Below are 23994 nucleotides of genomic sequence, written 5' to 3' on the forward strand. Positions count from 1 at the left end.
GGAGCAGGAAACCTAAGTGTCAGTGAATGTAAGAGGTTAAAGTGATGCTAGAAGGGGTAACAAGCTAAGGAATGCAGGCAGCCTGTAGAAGCTGAAAATGCAAGGAAATGAAAGCCTCCAGAAGGAATACAACCTGCCAACACCTTGGTTTTAGACTTCTGAACACCAGACCTTTTAAGAGAATAATCTGTGCTGTTTTAATCCAATAAATTTGTGGTGATTTGCAGCAGTGGGAAATTAATACATGGAATAACCTAGAAAAATTTAAAAAACAGTCACTAGGGGCGCCTGGGTGGCTCAGTCAGTTAAGCATCCAACTTCAGCTCAGGTCATGATCTCGCGGTCTGTGAGTTCCAGCCCTGCATCGGGCATAGTGCTGACAGCTCAGACAGAGCCTGGTGACTGCTTTGGATTCTGTGTCTCCCTCTCTTTCTGCCCCTCCCCCACTCATACTGTCTCTCTCTCTCTCTCTCAAAAATAATAAACATTAAAAAAAATACTTATATATACAATGGAATACTACTTGGCAATGAGGAAGAATGAAATCCTGCCATTTGCAACAACGTGGATGGAACTGGAGGGTATTATGCTAAGTGAAATAAGTCAGTCAGAGAAAGACAGATATCATATGTTTTCACTCATATGTGGAACTTGAGAAACTTAACAAAAGATCATGGGGGAAGGGAAGGGGGAAAAATAGTTACAAACAGAGAGGGAAGGAAGCAAACCATAAGAGACTCTTAAATACAGAGAACAAAGCGAGGATTGATGGGGGGCCAGGGGTGAGGCAAAAATGGGTGATGGGCATTGAGGAGGGCACTTGTTAGGATGAGCACTGAGTGTTGTATATAAGTGATGAATCACAGGAATCTACCCCTAAAACCAAGAGCATGCTGTATACACTGTATGTTAGCCAACTTGACAATAAATTATATTTAAAAATTAAAATTAAAAATAAAAATAAATAAAAAATAAAAAACAATCACTGAATGTGCTTTAAATATAATTTGCTTTAGATATGTAATTATATAACAGGTAATTATGTTAAAATTTGATATTCTGTAATAAAATAATAATAAATATAGAATGCTTTAAAGTTTATAGTGTGCCTTCATTCAATGAATAGTTTCATTTGACCTTCACGGAAACCTAATGAACTTAATGAGTTACCATGTGAGTGAGCTCATACTATGGGACAGGAAGTTTATGTGGATTATTTTTTGTGTGTGTGATTTTTCCACAATCCTAAAGTTAACTATTATTTTCCCTCTCTTGCCAATGATATGCATGAGCTCACTCAGGTCAAGTAGCATGCCAGAGTCACACAGTTAATTAGAAGATTTGGAATACATATTCAGGTCTGTCTGATCCCAAAGCCTATAGTTATTCTGTTGTACCTAAGAGCATCTTCTTATTTGTTTTCTATCAGTGAGACAAATCAGAAAGTCGAGGAAATTTGCTTGAGGGGTAGGGATATTCAAGGCCTAGTGCTCTAACTCCCAAGTGCATTGATTTTTTTAAAAATTGTTAACAACTTTATTGAGATATAAAGAAATTGTGGTTTATATACACAATGGAATACTACTTGGCAATGAGAAAGAATGAAATATGGCCTTTTGTAGCAACGTGGATGGAACTGGAGAGTGTTATGCTAAGTGAAATAAGTCATACAGAGAAAGACAGATATCATATGTTTTCACTCTTATGTGGATCCTGAGAAACTTAACGGAAGACCATGGGAAAGGGGAAGGAAAAAAAAAACTTAGAGAGGGAGAGAGCCAAACCATAAGAGACTCTTAAAAACTGAGAATAAATTGAGGGTTGATGGGGGGTGGGAGAGTGGGGGTGGGTGGTTGATGGGCATTGAGGAGGGCACCTGTTGGGATGAGCACTGGGTGTTGTATGGAAACCAATTTGGCAATAAATTTTATATTAAAAAAAGAGATATAAATCATCAATTTAAATTGTGTAATTCAATGGCTTTAGTATATTCAGAGTTGTGCAACCATCATCACAATTAATTGAATGAAGCCATTACCCCCAGAAACAACACTTACTTCCACCTTCTTCCCAACCTCTTTCTTCCAGCCTGAGGAAAATACTAATATTCTTTCTGTTTCTATAGATTTACCTTCTGGAGACTCCCTATAAATGCAGTCATACAATACATGGTCTTTTGTGACTGATTTCTTTCACTTAGCACAACGTTTTTTTTTTTTTTTTTTTAATTTTTTTCAACATTTATTTATTTTTGGGACAGAGAGAGACAGAGCATGAACGGGGGAGGGGCAGAGAGAGAGGGAGACACAGAATCGGAAACAGGCTCCAGGCTCCGAGCCATCAGCCCAGAGCCCAACGCGGGGCTCGAACTCCCGGACCGCGAGATCGTGACCTGGCTGAAGTCGGACGCTTAACCGACTGCGCCACCCAGGTGCCCCAGCACAACGTTTTTAAGATTCATCAACTTTAGGGGCACCTGTGTTGCTCAGTCAGTTAAGCAGCCCACTTCAGCTCAGGTCATGATATCATGGTTTTTGAGTTTGAGCCTGGTGTTGGACTTTGTGCTGACGGCTTGGAGCCTGGAGCCTGCTTCTGATTCTGTGTTTCCCTCTCTGCACTTCCCCCACTCACTCTATGTCTCTCAGAAAATGGATAAACATAAAAAAAAAAAAAAAAAAAAGATTCATCAACTTTATAGCGTTATACCAGTACCTCCTTGCTTTTTAGTGTGGCATACTATTTTGTTGTATGGATATGCCAGGTTTTATTTATTCATTCATCAGTTGATGGATATTTGTATTTTTTCCATTTTTTGGCTATTTTGAATATGGTGCTTTGAACATTCAATTTTTTTTTATTCACATATGATTAACATACAGTGTTATGTTAGTTTTGGGTGTATGATACGATGATTCAACAATTCTATACATTTCTGAGTTCTCAACAAGATAAGCATGTTCTTAATCTCCTTTATCTATTTCACCCATTTCTCCCCTCCCTCGGCCCATATCCACATCATGTACAAGTTTTGATATGGACATCTGTTTGCATTTCTCTTGGGTACATCTAAGAGTGGAATTGATGGCTCATGTGTTAACACTATGTTTAACATCTTACAGAATGGTCAAACTGTTTTCTAAAGAGGTTAATGCCTAATGAGTTAAAAATCAAATTGTGTCCAGAAAAGAAAGCCTATGTGACATACCTCCCAGGACAAGATAAGCCCATGATTTTAACCTTAACATATTGAAAGACAAAATTTGTATGTGCCACTTTCAAACATCGCCAATTAGCTATCCTTAGGAAACTAAACTGACCCAAATAAAACAGAAATAACAAATGTAATTGGATAACCAAAACTTAACTCTTCTTTTCACATCCCATTTTCACTCTTCCTCACTTTATATCTCTACATCTCTAGTCTTACTCAATTATGGAGTAAAATTATACCTTTTTACCTTTGTAGAGGTCATGCCATTGCACTGCCTCAGGATCCCAAGTTAAAAATCAAACTTACTTGTGTCTCTGTGCTCTTCTAGTCATTGTGCCTTTATTTCTTTGCTAGCTGGCATATGCTTGGACACTCTCAGACCTGTGAAGCGTGACCTATAGCTAGGAAAGATTTCTCATTTCATTTGATGTGCTGCTCAAAGTGCACTGGAGTGTACTGGAGAGCTGGGCACTGAAAATGCTTTTGAAAGTACAGGGTCTAAAAGCCCAGATGATGAAAAAAATCCGTACTTTTCTGACTTTAGGCAGAAACAGGATATACACAATGCATATTATTTGTAGAGTCATCCTCTTTGGTGATTAACCTCCTCACCCACAGAAATATAAAGAGCTTCTATGCATGTTGGATGGAGAGCTAAATTTGTTTACTTTCCCTGAATATATAGTCACAGTCTTATAAAATTATGCTAAAATGTGGATGGCCTTTTTATGATAAGGGACTCACTTTCTGTGTGCAAAGACAGCACATAAGTAATTTATGGATGCTATTGTCATTTGCTAAAATATGCTGACAGGAGAATGGTACTTTCGATATATAAATGTGCCTAATGTTCCATGTTCCTTGCCATTTGTTTATTTACTTATTTTTAAGTGGAAGAGTAGATGTTTTGGACCAAGAGCAATATTTCCTAGGTATATAATAATAGTGCTTAATAGGCAATCGATTCCAAAGATAGTTTAAAGCTGTCCATTATAAAGTCACATAATCAGAATTTATGGAGTCTTTGTAAATGGAAGTATCTGCTTAGGAATGCACAGTTCTTGAGACTAACTTTTACTGCTCCAATTTCTCCTGAATTAAGTATTGGTCTGCCCATTAGCCAACAAATGGATAAAATACACGTTACACATTTGTGCTACCACTTCCGCTAATATTTAATGAGTACCAGACACTTTCGTAAGTGCTTTACATGTAATAACTTATTTAATCCTCATAACAACTCTATGAAGTAGAACTATTGTGATTCCCATTTCAGCAATGAATAAACTGAAGTTTTGAAAGGTCATATAATTTATTAAAAGTGACATAGCTAATAAAAAGAAGCCTGACTTCAGAACCCTTGTTCTTTACCTGCTACACTCAATAGGATGTTTTTCTACATCCCATACTGCTAATTTTTTTTTTGCCTAGAATTTCTATCAAATATGTACCATATTCTTGACAGTTTTCTGTTCAAGACATATCTGTTTGCTGCCACATAGAAAGTCAAAATAGTTTTAGAGTTTGAATTCACTTTTATGGTAACACTTAAGTTGTCAGGTCAGTTGAGGGCTTCTCCCATAACTGTTATTTTGATGGCACAAACTTACCTCTAATTTACCTCTTGAGATCATTATAATGACTTCTGCAATTCCCAGAAGAGACAATGTGAGATTTGGAGAAATTATTTGGAAATAATAAGTAGTAAGAAGATATATAAGTAATAAGTAATATTATTATTTAATATATTACTTATTACTTATTATAAATAAGTAGTATAATAACTAGTACAATAATTACTTAAGATTAATAATAAGTAATAAGTAGATATTATAAATAATTTAAAGAAATCCTATGAATTACCTGTTACAATCCCTGGAAGACTCCTAAGTTGAATAACATTCCATCTCTCTCTCTTCCTTTGGGTGTGGATCTCAGCTAATTGAGGAAGATGCTGATAGTTCAGCTATGTCCCATTTATTCATAAATTCAGAAAAGAACCCAGAACTCCGGTAACAAGATGGCCATCAGTGACCTATGCATGGAGTTGCTGTGAAAATGAAGAATCAAGTAAATACTGCTGGCGTTAGCCAGAAGACAGCTTTGGAAAAGGTGGTTCAGGGCAGATTATGAGTGACTTTAGAGAGGATTATTTATGTACACTGAAGATCCAACCTTGAAATTGCTCCAATTTTTGACTTCTTGTGAGGTGATACAATAATAAATCCTTATTGTCTAGGCCAATTTGGGTAAGATTTGCTGTTATTTTCAGGTAAAAATAATCTAAGAGAAGTATTTAATGATATGTCTTCTTCCATATTTTTGAAAGCTTTGCTTTATTGTTTGACTTTTGATACTAATTTCAAATGAATGGATCCTTTAGGTAACCCGCCTTCTTTTGAAATTTGGTGCTGATGTAAATGTAAGTGGTGAAGTTGGAGATAGGCCCCTCCACCTTGCATCTGCAAAAGGATTCTTTAATATTGCAAAACTCTTGATGGAAGAAGGCAGCAAAGCAGATGGTAAGATTATATGTTTAGAACACTTTTGCTATCTTCTACTTTATGTATAGTTTTTACTTGCATTTTCCTTATTTAGTAGTGAATAACCCTGAAGCTGATTAATTGCATATGCTAATTTGTTTCACAAATCATAATTTATTATTTTAATATAATAATGAATCCATATGTTAATCCTTTTTATACATTTTAGTTCAATTCTTACTATATTAGATACTTCAAGAAAACTAAGGTTTTTTTCTAGACAAATCATTCTTATTTTGTTATTTTTCACTAATATGTTTCTTAATTGAGGTAAAACTTGCATATAGCAATTAAGTGAATATTGACTTAAGGGAATATTTGTCATCGATAAATTCATGCAAAACCACCCAGATCGAGATATAGAACATTTTAATATAGAAAATTAAACTCGGGGGGGGCACGCCTGGGTGGCTCAGTCAGTTAAGCCTCCAACTTCGTCTCAGGTCATGATTTCACTGTTCATGAGCTTGAGCCCTGCGTTGGGCTCTGTGCTGTCAGCCTGCATCAGATTCTGTGTCTCCCTCTCTCTCTGCCCCCCCCCCCAACTCACACTGTCTCTCTCTCTCTCAAAAATAAATAAAGATAAAAAAAAGAAAAGAAAAGAAAAGAAAAGAAAAGAAAAGAAAAGAAAAGACAAGACAAGACAATTGAACTCTGGAAAGTTCCCTTGTGCTCTCTTCTTAGTAAATAGCTTTAAAAACAAAAGGTAATCAATATTGTGGCTTCTATTGCCATAGGTTAGTTTTTTTCTGTTCTTGAAGTTCATATAATTTGGGACTGCCTTCTTTTGACTGACAACATGATTTTAATTTTTATCCATGTTGTTGCATGAATCATAGTTTGTTCTTTTCTATTGCTAAACATTATATGAATATTCTACAATTTGTTTATCCATCATCCTTCTAATGGATGTTTGAATGTTTCTAGTGTTTGGCTTTTATGAATGTAGATGCCAGAAACATTCTCATTCAATTTTGTGTGTATGTGTGTGAATATATATATTTATGTCTTTTGGGTATGTATATGGGAGTGTGTGTGCATGTATGTAGCATTTCTGTATGCACATGTTTAACTTTTTAGGAAATTTCAAAGAGTTTTCCAAAGTGTTTGTACTATTTTTTACTCCTACAACAATATATGAGAGTTCCAGTTGCTCCCCATTTCCTCCCCAATATTTGATATTACTATTATTTATGGTGGAAACAACATTACAGCATGATCAGGATGGGAGGAAAAAAAGCTTTAGCATACACAGAAAGATTTTAGGATGTGGTTAACAGAATAGAATTTCCCACAACTTTTAATTTTCTTAATAATAAAATGAATTTTAGAAAATTAATTAAAAGTAGAGTGTTGAAGAAAGTTCTTCCTTTCTCTTACTTTTTCTCTTCCTTACAAACTTTATTTTTTGACACAAATTCACTTAGAGTTACATCTTGTCATTAAATTCTCTCAGGCACATCCAACATTCTTCCATTGACCCCCAAGAGACCTAATTAAAAGCCCAGCTGTAAGAGCTGCTGGCCTTTGCAGCAGGAACGATGCACATTTACAAAAGGACGAGGTTGTCAGAGCTCTAGAACTGCCAGTTCCTTGGTCCAAAATTGAGATCAATATTCAGTTCATAAAGCTAATCAATGTTTTCACCTACATGTAAGGAAAACACAAAGGCTTCCAGAGACAAGTGTAGCAAGAGGCAAGGGTAGTTTCCAGTTTCCATGTTGGAAAGAGGGCTATTTTATTTTATAAAGTTTGAGAAACATAGTTGGTGTCATTTTCTATGAGCCAGTATGTAATAACGGAGGTATTTCTTCTATAGCATTATCATAAATAACCTGTGTTGTCAGGATACAAGGAATGCCGTTCCTTAGACCTTGTTTAAGCAGTCTCTTTGATTCTGTTGGTTTAGAATAGGCAGAGGTACACCTGTATGAACCACTGAACACATAATTGTGTTTTTGAAACTGCCTCGCTCTTCCAAAGGGTCAGGAACAGCTCACTTTTTTCCTTTTATTATCAATGCCAACCTCAGCTTTTTATTCCTCTGTGCAACTCCAAAGCTCGGTGGTGTCAAAATGAGTATCATTGATCAGCATGTCTCCAGGATCAAAGTTCCTTTCTTACAAAAGACATTGAAATGAATATTGCACCCGTATTCCCCCTACATACCAGCATCATATGATAGAATTTTCAACACTTTCTTTCTGATTCACACAAGCACTACATGCTTTCTACTCAATCATTTAAAATATCAAGAGACAGCATGACTCAGATTTTTATGTATTTTTATTTCCTTCTAATACACACTTGATATTTAGGTCCCTTTTGTACTTCAACCAATTGCAAAGAATAAGCCAGAAGATCTGTTATGCTACTGCACACTGCACAGGATTTATTATCAGCTAGTTCATTTATTCCAAAGTGTAGCTAAGCCTCCAGATGATTTATTTTAAATCTGGCCCTTGCCTGTGGTAAATGGACGTAAGAGGAAGAGTAAATTAATGACCCCAATAGGGGCACAATTTGAAATCTGGTATGTACAGTATGTTTCCATGGTAACAGAATGTCACAAATGAAAATAAATTCAGATTACAAAATTAGCCAACATGTAATTCTGAAAGCAACCTCTTCAGTTTAGCATGTTTGGGAGGCTGACCTATTCAGTCATATATATGTTTCAAGTCTCTAGTTTTCTTTGTACCCCATAGGAAAATGAAAAACAAAAAGGAGAAATGTAATGCTTATTGAATGAGATTGAAAAGGTCAAAATGTTTCTGGACTCCATAAGAAGAAAGTAGTGATCGAGTCCTCACAACTTATCATTTGAATAAAGTTAAATATGGGGGGTGCCTGGGTGGCTCAGTCAGTTAAGCCTCTGACTTCTGCTCAGGTCATGAGCTCGTTGTTCGTGAGTTAGAGCCCCGTGTCAGGCTCTGTGCTGACAGCTCAGAGCCTGGAGCCTGCTGCAGATTCTGTGTCTCCCTCTCTCTCTGCCCGTGCCCTGCTTGCGCGCTCTCTCTCTCTCTCTCTCTCTCTCTCTCAAAAATAAATAAACATTAAAAAAAATTTAATGATGGGCGCCTGGGTGGCTCAGTCAGTTTAGCCTCCAACTTCGGCTCAGGTCATGATCTCCCGGTTTGTGAGTTCGAGCCCCGCTTCGGGCTCTGTGCTGACAGCTCAGAGCCTGGAGCCTGCTTCGGATTCTGTGTCTCCCTCTCTCTCTGCCCCTCCCCTGGTCATGCTCTGTCACTTTCTGTCTCAACAATAAATAAAACATTAAAATTTTTTTTTTAATTTAATGAAAATTTTAAATTCAGTTTATTAATTTTTTGTCATCTGACTATTAAATGCTACAGTTCCTTTCACATGGAACTGGATATTATATAAAATCACAAAAATTTCTAGGGCATGGCCGGTAAGAGGAAGTATTTTATTTCTAAAAGTATATCTTGTCAAAGCTATTACACAGATTTGTTATTTAAAATGTGTTTAAGATACATTAGGGAGTTGTTTTACAGAGCTAATGGGAAGTACTTACATTGCTGGGTTACTATGGAAATTTTTATTTTATCTTTAAGATCAATAAGAAGAGAGAAGCAAGAAGTAGCACCCATCCACCCACCCATTTACCTAATCTTTCTTTCAAAAGACTTTACTGAACACATGCTCTCTTCAGAAGTAGAGCACTAGGTGATAAATATTTTCCTAATAATTATTTACATCTACTTCTTTGGTTGAAATTCTTCTTTATTTAAATCTCCCAATAAAATGCTAAATTAGAGCAAATAGAATATCATTCATACATTCACTTACCCTTGGACAAGATATAATGATATATAGGGTTTTTTTGGTCACTGAAAATTGGCTCAAGACAAAACTAAGTAGATCACAATGACTGACGCAGAAATATAGATGTGTATATATAAACTCTGTGTCTGATCTGGATATCTCCTGGCTTGTTCCTTCCTTTGGTTGGTATTTATCTCTTCTTTGATGAGAAGACCATCTAGGCCACTGCTGGTAATTCACCAAGTAGATAATCTACTTTGAAGTTTATTGATTCAACTAGAGAAGAATAATGTTGGGTGGGGCTAGGGATGGCCACAGGCAAACTATGAATTAATGGAAAATTGTGCTGCACTCTGCTTTACAATGTCCCCTCTGGACCTCAGGAACTCTTATGTGACCTCCACTTGCCCTGGACTCCCTACTGTTGTAAAGCATTGACTCATGGTATTGACTTTTCCTGGCTTCCAACAGAATGTGAACAAAGGAGAAGTAGCATAAAAAGAAAGATAATCAAAATAACCGGGAACATTCTTCTGAAGCAAGGGTGTCCTTCTGAGCCACTCATTAATAAAAAAGATTCAAAGATTTATTTTTCAATAACGGCCATGGGAGGAGAAGTTCAGTGACTTTGTTAAAGATTTCCCTTTGGCTTAAGATCCTGCAGGACAATAAAATAAGAATCATTGTCTACAAATAAAGCAGCTACAAGGACTGTGTTCATTAAATGTTAAATGTTAGTTATAACAACAAGTAGTAATAAACTGTTTGCACATTTTTTAAATTAACCATTACCTTCCCTTTATTTTCTTTCCTATCCTTTCATTTTTTTCATTAATTCTTTTGATTCTATGGATACTTTTTATTATAGATACATAAGAATATAACATATGGGTTTTTTAAGGATTGTTATTTTGTATTTTGAATAAAATACCTTCTACAGATGAACAAAGTAATCAAATTCAATAAATGGCTATAAAGCAGATGATTCAGTTATTTTAGTTTTAAAAATTGTGCTACAGCAGATCCAGAATTTAGCAGCTTGGTTCAGTTATTATTACTTCAGGCCTGTAATTATTGAATGTTCAACTAGATTGCAGGTTATTTGAGGGTATAGATGCTATACATTTATAGCATATTGACCTTAACACTTAGCAAACATCTAGGAGGCAAATTTGTGAAAAATAAGAATACACATTTTTATTAAGTGACTACTATGTTACAGGAATCATGTTAGATATTTTCTCATCATGATCTCTTTTAATCTTTTTCACATCCTTGCAACAATAGTGTTATCATATCCATTGTTTTTGATAATAAAAAATCAGTATCTTCAACACTTAGCACCCTGCTTGGCACACAGTGATCATTTTATACTTGTTGAGGAATGAGTATGTATCAATCAGGTGTTCTTATTTGCAAGCATTGGAAACTAACTCTTGCTAATTTAGGCGTAAAATGAATATATTAAAGGATACAAATTAGTGCAAAGTGTCTCCCCTGAACAGGATGGAAACCCAGGTTTGGAATTCTTACAGTGAGGAACAATATCCAAAATCACACCCCAAAAGTAGTCATTTAAAGACACATTGCCACCCCTGCTAGGCACACATGCCAACACTCTGTGCTCCTGGCACCAACCTTGCAAGGCACCGAATCTGTGACTGGAATCATTGCCTCTGGAAATCGGATGGAGCTACTCTACCATTACTACATTGCCAAGATAGGTTAGGTCTGCTTTTCTGTGTGGTCAGCTGTGATGTCAGAGTCTTATATAATGTGTGAACTGGAGGAGCCTATGGAAAGTGTCGAAAGCAGGACACTGTTGAAAGTAAAAGGATCACCATTAAAAATCATGCCAGGATAAGAAGTCTAATCCAGGACATACGGTCACTATCTGCTGATCCTGTGCCCTAGCTGCAAAGGAGGCTTGGAAAGCATATGCTAGAACATGGGCTTGGCTTCTAGTCAGTTCTCTCAGTGTAGGAAATTCCCTAAATGTCTAAAGTGGTTATGAGGCTGGCTGGGCCAAAGAGAAGGACAGATGCCCATTACTGAGTGAACACCTAAATATCAAATAACTGTGGTAATATAATTAACACGGGCTGCCTCACTCTAAAGCTTATTGTCTTTTCTTTATGCCAGGCTTTGTATTCTGTCATATGATAATTCTCAGTTACTGGCACATCAGAATTTCCTAAACAGCGTTGTAAACATACACAGTGCAAGACCCCAACCTAACCTACTGAACCAAAATCTCTGGGAATGGTGCTTTAGCCAGGATCTGTAAGTTTTAACATCTTACAGAGGAGAAAAAAATCACTTTGGAAGGAGATACTTGTGGAAATAAGACCACAAAGATCTTTTGGATACTTATTAGTTTCCTGAACTATTCCATTTGTGCAAGGTAGATTTGATTAGATGCATTCCATAGAATTTATGGAAGCTAGAAGAAAGCCTGTTTAATGTGGCAATGGGCAATGGAATAGAATTATAACTTTTTAAATTGGCTGCACTTAATTTCCTTTATTATTATCATTAACTGGTAATTTCCAGGAGTCTCTCGGGCACTTAGAAAAGTCCCTGACACTACACCTAAGAAGGCTGAGAAACAGAGGATTCCAGATAACATACTTTTCCTTTCTTATTGATGACAGTGAATGCTCAGGACAATGAAGACCATGTCCCACTGCACTTCTGTTCTCGTTTTGGACATCATGACATAGTGAAGTACCTGCTCCAGAGCAATATCGAAGTTCAGCCGCACGTTGTTAATATCTATGGAGATACCCCTTTGCACCTGTGAGTAATATGTATAGTTCCATACACCCTCCAGCTCTACTACCTGTACTTTCTTACTACTATAAAAACATTTTCTTTAATTTTAGGGCATGCTACAATGGCAAATTTGAAGTCGCCAAGGAAATCATCCAAATATCGGGGATAGAAAGCCTGACTAAAGAAAACATCTTCAGTGAAACACCTTTTCACAGGTAAAATAATGTTTAAGTGCAATAGCCACTAAGGGTGGCTGATACACTTTGGCACCTGAAGTTGTGCACATAAAGCAAGAATGGAGAGTGGCAGATGTTGCAATCAGAGAGCAAGAGCAGAGGGTGGGCAGAGGACAAGGAGCCCAAGCTAGATGCACAGAAGAAAAGGTAGAGGCAGATGCTGCAGTCAGTACAACAGATGGGGCCAGAGCCAGATGCTGCATTCCTGGCAGCAGCCACAAAGACAGGGACTGATGTTGCCAAGGCAACAGGCATATCAACATCTGTAAGCATATTGCTTCTATTCCACTTCACTCAGCGGAAAGCTGCCAAAAGGGGCAATGCCCATAATCCTCCTCCGACAAGAATCTCATTACCAGAATTCATCAGCATCAAATGTGACACTTTTTTCCTTACCACTTAAACCTTATGTGCAAATGTATCTACCTATCTAAGACATCCATCTGTCAGCCTGTAAAAGCCTAGTCGCGGTGGCCACTGAGATACCTAAGAAGGCATTAATTCCTTTCTAGGAATGCATGAGAGTCCTCTACAATGTGCTCTAGAAAAGGAGGGAAAAGATTGCTAAAAATAAGATCCATAGCTCCCTAAAATATCCAAAAGTGAGGCAGATGTTTTATAAAAATTGATATGCTCGTTTTTAACAATGCACTACTTTTGCTATAAAAATAACCCAATACTTTGAATTTAATACACCTTGAATATAAAATCATTTACATACACATTACAGATTTCTTGGCTAGTTTGCAACCTCTAAAAAATATATTTAAGACTACTATGTTACTTACATAGTGTTTGTATTGCACTGGTGACTAATAGAAATGAGGAGACTTTTTTTTTCATATGGAATTAATATTAAGCTTGTGCTTCCTGATAAGGCATCACCCTGTCCAATTTTGCTTGGATGTTCAGATTTATCTTATCATACAAAAAGTCCAGCCAAAAGGGAGGTAAGAAAAACTATTTATGGAGTGGTGAGTATATGTCAGATGGTTTGCACCCATTATCTCATTTAATCCTCATAACCTTTTATGAAGTAGGTTTTATTATCCCTTTTTGACAGATGAGAAAATTGAGGCTCAGAGAAGGTAAGTATCTGCCAGAGAATATTATGACTAGAAAATCATGTATTAAATACCTACCCAATTCCAAATTCTGTGCTTTTTATATGTCTTCATGTTCTAATACCAAAATATTATGTCTGTGTTCTGCATGTTCTGTAACAGAACAGATGCAAGAACTCTTTGGACCATGCTTTCAGTCAAAATTGGTCAAAGGGATAATTGGCAGAACTGATATGTACAGTTACTGGTGTCCTCTTTCCCCATTAGGTCATGCTTGTTAAGGCTGACACCTTAGGCTAGTTTTCAAATCATTTTGCTACTCTGTGCACATAAATTGGAACCAACTATAATCAAAGGATGATTGTCACCTCTAGAGTCTCTATGACAAGTTCAGTGAAGTGAGTTAAAAGTATGTATCGAATCGTTTTATTTTGTATAACCCTGTGGCTACTACGAATAACATATTAATATTTTTATTCTATTCACTTTAAGCACATATTTATAAAAGAAACTTTCCCTTTACATGAGGAGTTCACTCTGTTTCTGAAATTTTTCTATGTAAAAATCACAGTGCTTTGCACTCAGTAGAAAGCATTCAATACATTTCTGTTATTGTTTTCATATGTATATATATATATATATACACACACATACACATGTGATACATATGTATACACATGTATGTATATATTCGGAACTCATCAATTCCTGTAAATGGTCGCTTTGAAAAGAAATAATGAGACAGTTCAGACAGTGGAACATTAAAAGTGTAGTGTTATGGGTCCTACTTATAATGTGAATAATTAATGGTGCTTAGATCTTTTGCACTGAGTGGCAGCTTTTTATCCATTCAATTATTCAAGAAAGACTTATTAAGGACCGGCCTTGTATTGGCACTGGTAAAAACATAAAGATGACACCGACCCTTCCCTCCTTAAAGGAACTCTTTTGTAAGATATCAAGGTAATCAGAGGTGTGTCCATTACCATAATGCAATGTGGATAAGTGCCATAAGACTGAAATGACAAGGACACAGTGGAGATAGCAATGAACTTGGCCTTTGGTTCATAAGAAGTCTTCATAGATGGACTAACAGTTCAGCTAGATGAATAATGTATTTCTTTGAAGAAAATAATGATATTTAATTAAAGAATAAGGATTTGGGCAAGGTCATCTCAGAAAGAGGAAATAGTAAGATCCAGAGAACTACCTCTTCTAGAACTGAGTCTGGAAGGAAAAAACACTCAATACTTCACTTCAAAATACAGGATCCTTGCCATGTGTGAGTTGTTCCCACACCAAGCAGTTCTCCAAATCTTCTGCCAACACCAAGTGTGAGTCCTATAATTCAATTTAATTCTGATACTATCTACCTGGAATTAGTGTCAGATCCCACAGGTTAAGGGCTCAGGCCCACAAAACTGCCCACCCCCACTTCAGATGCCAATCACAAGTCCAAGTTGTCACCTAAATCTCTCTGGACCCTTCTAAGTTCCCCCATTCAGTTGTCCTGCAGAATGCCTAGGACCTATAGGTAAAACTGAAAGAAACTTGCAATATTTTTCCTCCTTTTATGAAAAAGAGTATCATAAGAAATATTTAATAATAGTACACTAGAAGTTTTATTCAACTTCTTATCTCGAAGGCCCAGATTTGGGAATCTCAGGATTTTATTGCCATATGTGCTTGTTTTTTGTTTTTTTTTTTTTGTTTTTTTTTTTTTCAGCTCTTTTTTTTTTTTTTTTATATGAAGTTTATTGACAAATTGGTTTCCATACAACACCCAGTGCTCATCCCAAAAGGTGCCCTCCTCAATACCCATCACCCACCCGCCCCTCCCTCCCACCCCCCATCAACCCTCAGTTTGTTCTCAGTTTTTAACAGTCTCTTATGCTTTGGCTCTCTCCCACTCTAACGTCCTTTTTTTTTTTTTTTTTTTTTTTTTCCTTCCCCTCCCCCATGGGTTCCTGTTAAGTTTCTCAGGATCCACATAAGAGTGAAACCATATGGTATCTGTCTTTCTCTGTATGGCTTATTTCACTTAGCATCACACTCTCCAGTTCCATCCACGTTGCTACAAAAGGCCATATTTCATTTTTTCTCATTGCCACGTAGTATTCCATTGTGTATATAAACCACAATTTCTTTATCCATTCATCAGTTGATGGACATTTAGGCTCTTTCCATAATTTGGCTATTGTTGAGAGTGCTGCTATGAACATTGGGGTACAAGTGCCCCTATGCATCAGTACTCCATATGTGCTTGTTTTTTATCACTTCCTTCTCTCTCCTTTCCTCATTCTCCCTTCTTTGTCTCTTTAACACTCTTGTATACACACTAGCATCTGGAATAGCCTGGTGAATCAGGACTGTATTCATGTTCTAGGGTTGCCATAATAAAATACAACACACTAGGTGGCTTGAACACCAGAAATTTATTTTCTCACAATTCTTGAGGTTGGAAGTACAAGATCAAGATGTCAGTGGATTTGGTTTCTTCTCAGACACCTCTCCTTGGCTTGTAGATGGTCATATTCTTCTTATGCCTTTTCATGATTGTCCCTCGGTCTGTGTCATCTGTGTACTAATCTTCCTTTCTTATCAGAACAGCAGTAATATTGGATTAGGGCCCACCCTAATGATTCCATTTTAACTTAAATACCTCTTTAAATTGTACCCCTTTAAATACAGTTACACTGTGAAGTTATAAGGGTTGTAAGTTATAACATATTAATTTATGGGGCACACAATTCAACCCATAACAGAAGTCTTTTGTTTTCTTTATGTTGTATTTTTGCAGTGCTTGTACCTATGGTAAGAGCATTGACCTGGTTAAATTTCTTCTTGACCAGAATGTTATAAGCATCAACCACCAAGGAAGAGATGGGCACACAGGTAAGGCATTAGTGAAACATAACCAGTTTTTGATGTATATCAATACTTAAGAACAGTGGGATGCTCAAGAGGGAAGGGAAAAGAGGGAGTGGACAACCCTAATGAGGAGGGATATTTTATCAATAACATCATTTGGAATTGATGGTGCATGGTGATAATAAAAAGCAGACTGACTTTTGGTCAGTTTCATTATTGTGCTAAATTATCTACAGTTGATGTATCTATTATGATCTGTACCAGGAGAGACTGACCCCACTGCCTTAGCCTGGCTTGCTGCTCAAGAAAAACACTGTTTGGGGTCTTTGTTCTTGTAAAAGGATGCTAACACTTGTTCTTGGTAATTTCAGTGGATGTAGAAATACTAGAAATTGTGCTAAACATAAGGAAATCTGTCTAGAAGATCAACTAGAATAGGATACTTCTTTTGCTTGAAGTATGTCATGTTTGTTCAATAAGTAGAATTAATTTTTCATCAAAGAAATCTATCTTTGATTTATATCTCTGGCAAAAATGCTATGATGTGGTAATAACTATCTTTTGAAAATTGGGGTTCGGTTTGCCTCTTTTCTCCTTTCATACTTTCATTCTATTATAGGATTGCACTCTGCTTGCTACCATGGTCACATTCGCCTGGTTCAGTTCTTACTGGATAATGGAGCCGATATGAATCTGGTAGCTTGTGATCCCAGCAGGTCTAGTGGTGAGAAAGATGAGCAGACCTGTTTGATGTGGGCTTATGAAAAAGGTATATTTTTTCACCATTGCATCTCTGTAGTGATACATTGAACTGTGTGCATAGATTATGTCAATGCATCAACAAGTCTTTTGCTTGTATGACTTGTGCACTCTGATTTCCTCTGTAGATTATATTTGAGACTTTGGGAACTTGATCAAAGAGTCCAATAGACCATCAGAAAGGCAGCCAACTCCTGGGCTGCAGGTGAGCTGAAGGCATTCTTGGTACTGGCACTTTAAAAAGAGAATGAGCTATAAAATTCTTAGGTATTATACAAATAAAATTGTGATATGTAACAATAGTTACTTTCTTAGAGTAGACCTAGAACTACACTGTATCTTTTATATATGGGAATTTTTATGTGAATTCAAATTTCTTTTGATGAAATAAATACAAAGGAAAGGAATATTTATTACATCTAACCTTGCTGACAATGACTGATCTAGAAAAAGTAAGGGAGCCAACGATTAGCGAATACATATAAACTTACTTCAGCTCAAAATGATGAAACTTTGGGCTCTGATGTGAGAACACCTGGGTTTACATCAAACCATGTTCTTTGATCTTGGACAAGTCACCTATTCTTGCTGACATTCACTTTCTTCATCTGAAACAAAAAGGGGAATTATCACAACTTCTCCTTCACAAGACTGTACAGATTAAATGAGAGGATGTAGGCAAATTGATTACAACACTGGCTAGCACATAGTAAGTACTAAGAATTGGTATTTCAGTAATGGTAACGGTAGTAATAGCAGTAGTTCATAAATAAAGATGACAAATATTAATTCTTCATTTAAAGGGAGAGGAAACTAGAAATAATCAACAATGGAGCAGCCTCTTTGTCATTGCTTAATGATGTATATGTACCTCATAAGCAAGGTTTGCTTATATACATACTCTCCTATGGAGTTTAAATTTCCAGGTGAATGAATGAATGAATGAATGAATAAATATTCAGGTGAAATGGAATGGTATACATCATCATTGAACTCAGAGGGTTACAACTAAATACCTAAAATATATCAAACTTTGGTGCCCACCTTTGCTGTCTTATTAGGATGTTTAAAGCACATAAAGAAGTGTTCTTATCTTTTTAAATGCTAGTAGAAGTCCATACTAAAAATGAGAAATTGCTAAACTTGAAGATTTCTCAGGCTACCAATTTGACCTAAAAGGTTTTCTGCCTGAAATAGGACATTAAATTCTATTAATTAAAAGAGAGAGGGGGTTTCATTGATAGAAATGGGGAGTTGTTGTAAGCACATAGAAAGAAAAGTATGAATCTGAAGACTGCTAGTGAAAAAATGATTATCGGAGTTACTTTAAATAGAGAAAAGTGAACAGACATGGTATAGTAAGAAATGAGTTAGATGTAGGCCTGTTATGTTTTATACTTTTTATTTGGGTATAGTGCAAATATACATGTGTGCATGCGTGCACACACACAAATTTTCACATTATAGCTCGATGAATTTTCACAAACTGAACTCACATCCAGTACCCGGTATCCAGATGAAGAAACTGTACATGGCCAGCACTCGAAATATCCACTTACATTCTTTTCCAGTCGTTCCCCAGAGAGGGTACCACTGCCTTCTTGGGGCATAAATTAGCTTTACCTTTTTCTGTACTTTATAAATGGAACATTATGGCATGTACATTTTTTGATCTGACTTCTTTTGACCAACAATTTGTGAGATTCACTCATATTATTGCAGGCAGTTGTATATTGTTAATTCTTGTTATAATGTTTTGTTATATCACTATTCATTCTGTTGCTTAGGGTCACCTGGATAATTTTCAGTTGGAGACTATTAGGAATACTTTTGCTATTAGCATTCACATACATGACTTTTGATGAATTTCTGAATGCATTTCTGTTAGTTATAATGACCTTGTAATTTGTATAAAATAAATTCCTGGTAGTCTGTATTTGAGTATCTCTTTGAAAATCCTACATATTCTGAAGCCTTAGGAGGCCTTACTAAGTTCTAGTTACTCAACACATTGCATTTATTCAAGTGATTCTCAGACAGTGTCTCTCAAGAAACTTGAGTTTCAGAAAAAAGACTGTTTACAAAGCATTAGTCTTCCGGAAGACAGCTCAGATATAGCTGCTGTAGGTAACTCTTCACAGGGGTTGGCTTTGTTTGTTTTTAGTTGATTGAGAGTGATAGTTGAAAACTGGTTTTAGTTTTAGTTTTTGTGGAATTCCACATTTTAAGAAACAATGAATCATTGTGTAAGTTCCCAACATTTCGTATTGAATGACAAAAACAAAAATATTTTAGCATAGAGGATTTACCCACTGGTCTCTGCAACATATGCCATACTTGTCACCCTTATTTGTTCAACTAATGTGATAGGCATCGGTGTTCCATTTCATTATTACTATGAATTTTAACAAACTGAATGTTAGTGCTCAGGAGACAGATGGGTGTTTTGCATATGTTCTAGAGCAGAACAAGTCAAAACCAACAAAATGAAAATTGTTGCTATTTTCTCTTGGTAGAAAAATGTTGGATTGTTTTTGTGTGTTCAGGAAAGATTGAAATGACCTTGTTAAAATATTGTCAACAGTGCACTGTCCCTGTTTCCTTTGGATAAAGAAATGCATTCCTTTCTCCCTTAGGTAGGGAGTCACCAAATTGACTGATGTAGCAGACTAAGGATTTTCCTGAGAAACTTGGAGATGGAGTTGAGAAAACACTAAGGCTTCACTTGAAGTTCCTTCTTCATAGGATAGAGATGTTATATAAATGGTCCCATCGTGGTTTAGCCAGTACCTTATTCTCTCCTGGGAGAGAGAAACCCGAAGGGAGCTTTATAACCAGGGTCTCTCTTGAAAAGGAGTACTCTCTGGATGCATCCAATTTGAATAGCTCATCCTAGTCTACCCTCTTAGTAGAAAATTGGGAGTTTTTTGCAACAGCACCGATCTTTTCTAAGAAAAATTTTTTACCTGACACCAACAAAATTTTTAGCTTACCCTCTGCTATTCTGACATAGCAAATTCATTTCAGGGGTGCTTTGGAGTTTTGTAAGAGTTATCAACTCTCTTTTGGAAATTCAGAAAAGAGTTCACTCACTATGGGTCCCTGTGGAATCAGATATGAAGAACTGTTTCCATTTACATAGCCCTTTTAACCTAAAGATATCAAAATCAATCTTGGAAATAATTTTCCCTGTGAACTTGATTCTACACAGAAGCCTACTGGTTAAGTTGCAATATTTCTCTGCTAGACTGCTCAGAGCTCTAATTTTACAATATTTAGAGTGTTTCCCCTCCTCAAGCCTGCCACCCTCCCTTCTTTTCTACTATTCCATCTAACAGTAGCGATAGCTGTCTCACTCACTTGGATTTGTTCTGCCCTTTCCCTGGGGTACAAAGGACTTGTATGAATCAATTTAAATTGGCCAGAAGAAATAGCCAGCAGCCTGCTTATGTTCAAATCCTCTGCCCTAATCACCAGTATGGAAAACCCATTGAAAAGACCTACACATAATCTTACATCCATTGCATTAAAGATGAAACTGCCGAATTGAAAAGATCTCAGCCAATTAGAATTGAACACATAGCTCAATAGTGTGTCTGGCAGTTAGATTTGAAAAGGCTGCCTTTGACAAAGAAAAGCACTTCTTTATGTCAGGCTGTTTAGGGTCAGAAAATAACCCAAACTAGAAACAGAACTAAAAACTTCTTATTTGCTTCAGTACTGACACCAGTTAAAGTAATTTACAGAGGCTCCTATCCCAATATCTAATTACACAGAATACAATATTTGTATACATCAGAACCACTCTAATTCACAGTGACAGGGAGCTGCAGTTGGAGAATTAGTGAGTAAGTGAGCAAAAACAATAAAAATCAAGGTTCCTGTACCATGATATATACTTTGTTCATTCCTTTTGACAAGTGTAGTATGGTGTGAATTATTTATAGTAAACGTACTATCGTGTATCCTCTAAAAGTAATAAAGTCTTACAGTTGTGAGTTTCTACAGTTTTCAGCCAGTAAAAAAAATAACTAAAAGAAAAGAGTGGGGAGGAGTTGAAGGAAGAGTAGATTCATTAAGTTTTTTGATAAATCTTCATCAGTGGGTTATAAGTTCCCAAGTTTCTTCTATATTGAATTCTTACTTATTTGGAGTTTAGTTACTTAGTTTAGTGTGCTAGAGTAAATTATGGGTGGGGTAGAAGAAGGAAGAAACAAAAGATTTAGATGGTATTTCAAACTCTGTGTTCATTTTATGCATACTGGTTACCTTTCTACATGTTTAGTTACTCTGTCTTTTAAAAATAAATAAATAGAATAATATCAACTCTCGTTAGAATGGTCAGAACTTTCATTTTTGTAGGGGGATAGCACACTGAAATATTTTTTGAAACATAATAACTATGTAAAAAGCTGCATATACTAAAATGGATAGTAGAAGAGAACTTACATTCATTACATGCCTATTACACAAGCATATACATGCATGCATAATTAAATTATCAAGATAACCCTTTAAATTGGGATTACCTTTCTATTATACATTAAAAGTTTGAGACTTAGAGCTGTTAAGTCACAATTGCCCAAACCACACAGCTCTTAAGTGGATAGCTGGTACCAAACAGAGTTCTGTCTTATGGCAGATTTCAAGCTCTTACCACCTTGCTCTAGAATCAGATAGATCTAAGTCCAAATTCCATCCTTAGTATTTAATGACTTTGGGCAAGTCATTTAACCATCTCTAAGTCTTGATCTTCAAATTTAAAATGAGTAAATTAATAACCACTTTACAGAATTCTGAAGTTTTGGGATAACATCTAACTGTTGGGAACATAGCAGATTCTCAATAAAAATAATGATATTTGTTATTATTATATGTATAACAAAGATTCAGTCAAACTTCATATAACCCCCAAATCTCATAGTCTTTCCTAATTTACAACATGTTTTAGTGTCCAGTAAGAAATATGACATATTGACATATTAGAATCATTGAAGGGTTTATATCCCTGCCAAACACTACTAGACAAACCTGGAATATATAAACACATGTGTTGTTTTGTTGTGTTTATATTTATTTATGAATCAAGCAATACCATTTATCTTAAAACATCAGGACTAAAGCAAGATCAAGGAGGTTTTGAAAATCACTAATCAAAATATTTAAAAAGTAACTTAAAAGCATTATTCTAATTTGTATGGTTGCATGAAGATATATTTTAAAACAATACTCTAAAACTTTAGCACAAATTTGCAAGTCCCCTTAGTATAGCTGGGTTTCCCCCTCAGTCATGGACAAGTGTCAGAGGATTTGTAGCCATGTTTTCAAACCAGCATACCAACTAACATGCTGGGTCTTTTTACCTGGATATCTGAGAAGTATGCAAAACTCAGCAAGTCCAAAATTGAACTTAATATCTTTTTTGTCCTCATCAGTCAGTTTTCCTACCATATCTCTAATTCATTCTGTCATTAATGGCACCACCATCCACTCAGTCACTAAAGTCAGAAATCTGGATTGATGCTTGATGACTTTTTCTCCCTCAATCTGCCTTTCTTCATATCCATTCAATCAAAAATTCTCATCATTTTATTTCATAGGTACATTTTAATCCATCCTTTCTTCTTTATTTTTACTGTCATTGTTTTAGTTCATAACCTTATCATCTTTCTTCTGATCCATTTTAATAGCCTCATAACTCTTTCTTTCTTTCTTTCTTTCTTTCTTTCTTTCTTTCTTTCTTTCTTTCTGTCTTCAGCATCTTTGATTCCATTTTTTAACTATAGTCTTAAAGAAGTATTCAACGTGTAAACAGGGCCATAGCATTCCCCAGCTTAAAATCTTTCAGTAATCCATTATTACCTATAGTAAAAGTTCCAGTGTATTTTCATGGCAAATCCTGTGCCCATGCCCTGTGCCCTCCTATCTCTCAAACCTCATGTCCAGTCACTCCTCTCACATGTGTGACCCCACATGCTGCAATCATCGTTACATTCACTGCATCACTAACATTGACTCAGGGTTCACTCTGTGCCAGGCATATTCAAAATATTTCATATGCATTAACTCACCATGTGTACACAATTACTCTGTAAGACAGTATGTATTCACGTGATAGTAATACAAAATACTTGTTCTTCCCATATATACCATGTTGTTCCATGTTTCCAAGCCTTTTCTCATACAGTCCTATCTCTACACCCTCCCCATCCTCTCTACCCTACTCCACGCTTTCAATTTCTCATTTCTACCTAACGTTCAAAAGTCAGTTTACAGATCCTCTCTTCCTGAAAGTCTTCCCTGACATTCCAGGCTAGCATACATGTCCTTTCATTATGTTTTATTAAACCATATGTGCATCTCTATTTCTATATTTCCACTTCATATTGAAACCCTGTGTCCCTTACCAAACTATAAACCTTTATTTTATTGTCAGCTGGAAAAGTTTTTTGTTGTTTTTCCAAGATTTTATTTAAATTCAAGCTAGTTAACATATAGCATATAGTTTAGTATTGGTTTCAGGAGTAGAATGGAGAGATTCATCACTTGCATATAACACCCAGGGCTCATCACATCAACTCCTTAACACCCATTACCCACTTAGCCCATCTCCCAGCCCTCTCCCCTCCATCAACTCTCAGTTTGTTCTCTATCATTAAAAGTCTCTTGTGGTTTTCTCTCTCTCTGTTTTTACCTTATTTTACTTTTCCTTCCCTTCACCTATCTTCATCTGTTTTGTTTCTTAA

At 36.1% G+C, this 23994-nt stretch overlaps 1 protein-coding gene across 7 annotated transcripts in view; it reads left to right on the forward strand.

Annotated features, from left to right (window-relative positions):
• Positions 1–23994, forward strand: part of LOC115520450 (serine/threonine-protein kinase TNNI3K) — a 289743-nt gene that overhangs the window by 85631 nt on the left and 180118 nt on the right. For all 7 annotated transcript variants that reach the window (XM_032594324.1, XM_032594325.1, XM_030324809.2 and 4 more), the window contains 5 exons: positions 5595–5733; positions 12198–12342; positions 12429–12533; positions 16419–16513; positions 17109–17258. In XM_032594324.1, coding sequence (XP_032450215.1) covers positions 5595–5733; positions 12198–12342; positions 12429–12533; positions 16419–16513; positions 17109–17258 — 634 coding nt within the window. The remainder of the gene's footprint in view (positions 1–5594; positions 5734–12197; positions 12343–12428; positions 12534–16418; positions 16514–17108; positions 17259–23994) is intronic.

The sequence above is a fragment of the Lynx canadensis genome, chromosome C1 (genome assembly GCF_007474595.2).
Source record: "Lynx canadensis isolate LIC74 chromosome C1, mLynCan4.pri.v2, whole genome shotgun sequence".
Lineage (NCBI taxonomy): Eukaryota > Metazoa > Chordata > Mammalia > Carnivora > Felidae > Lynx > Lynx canadensis.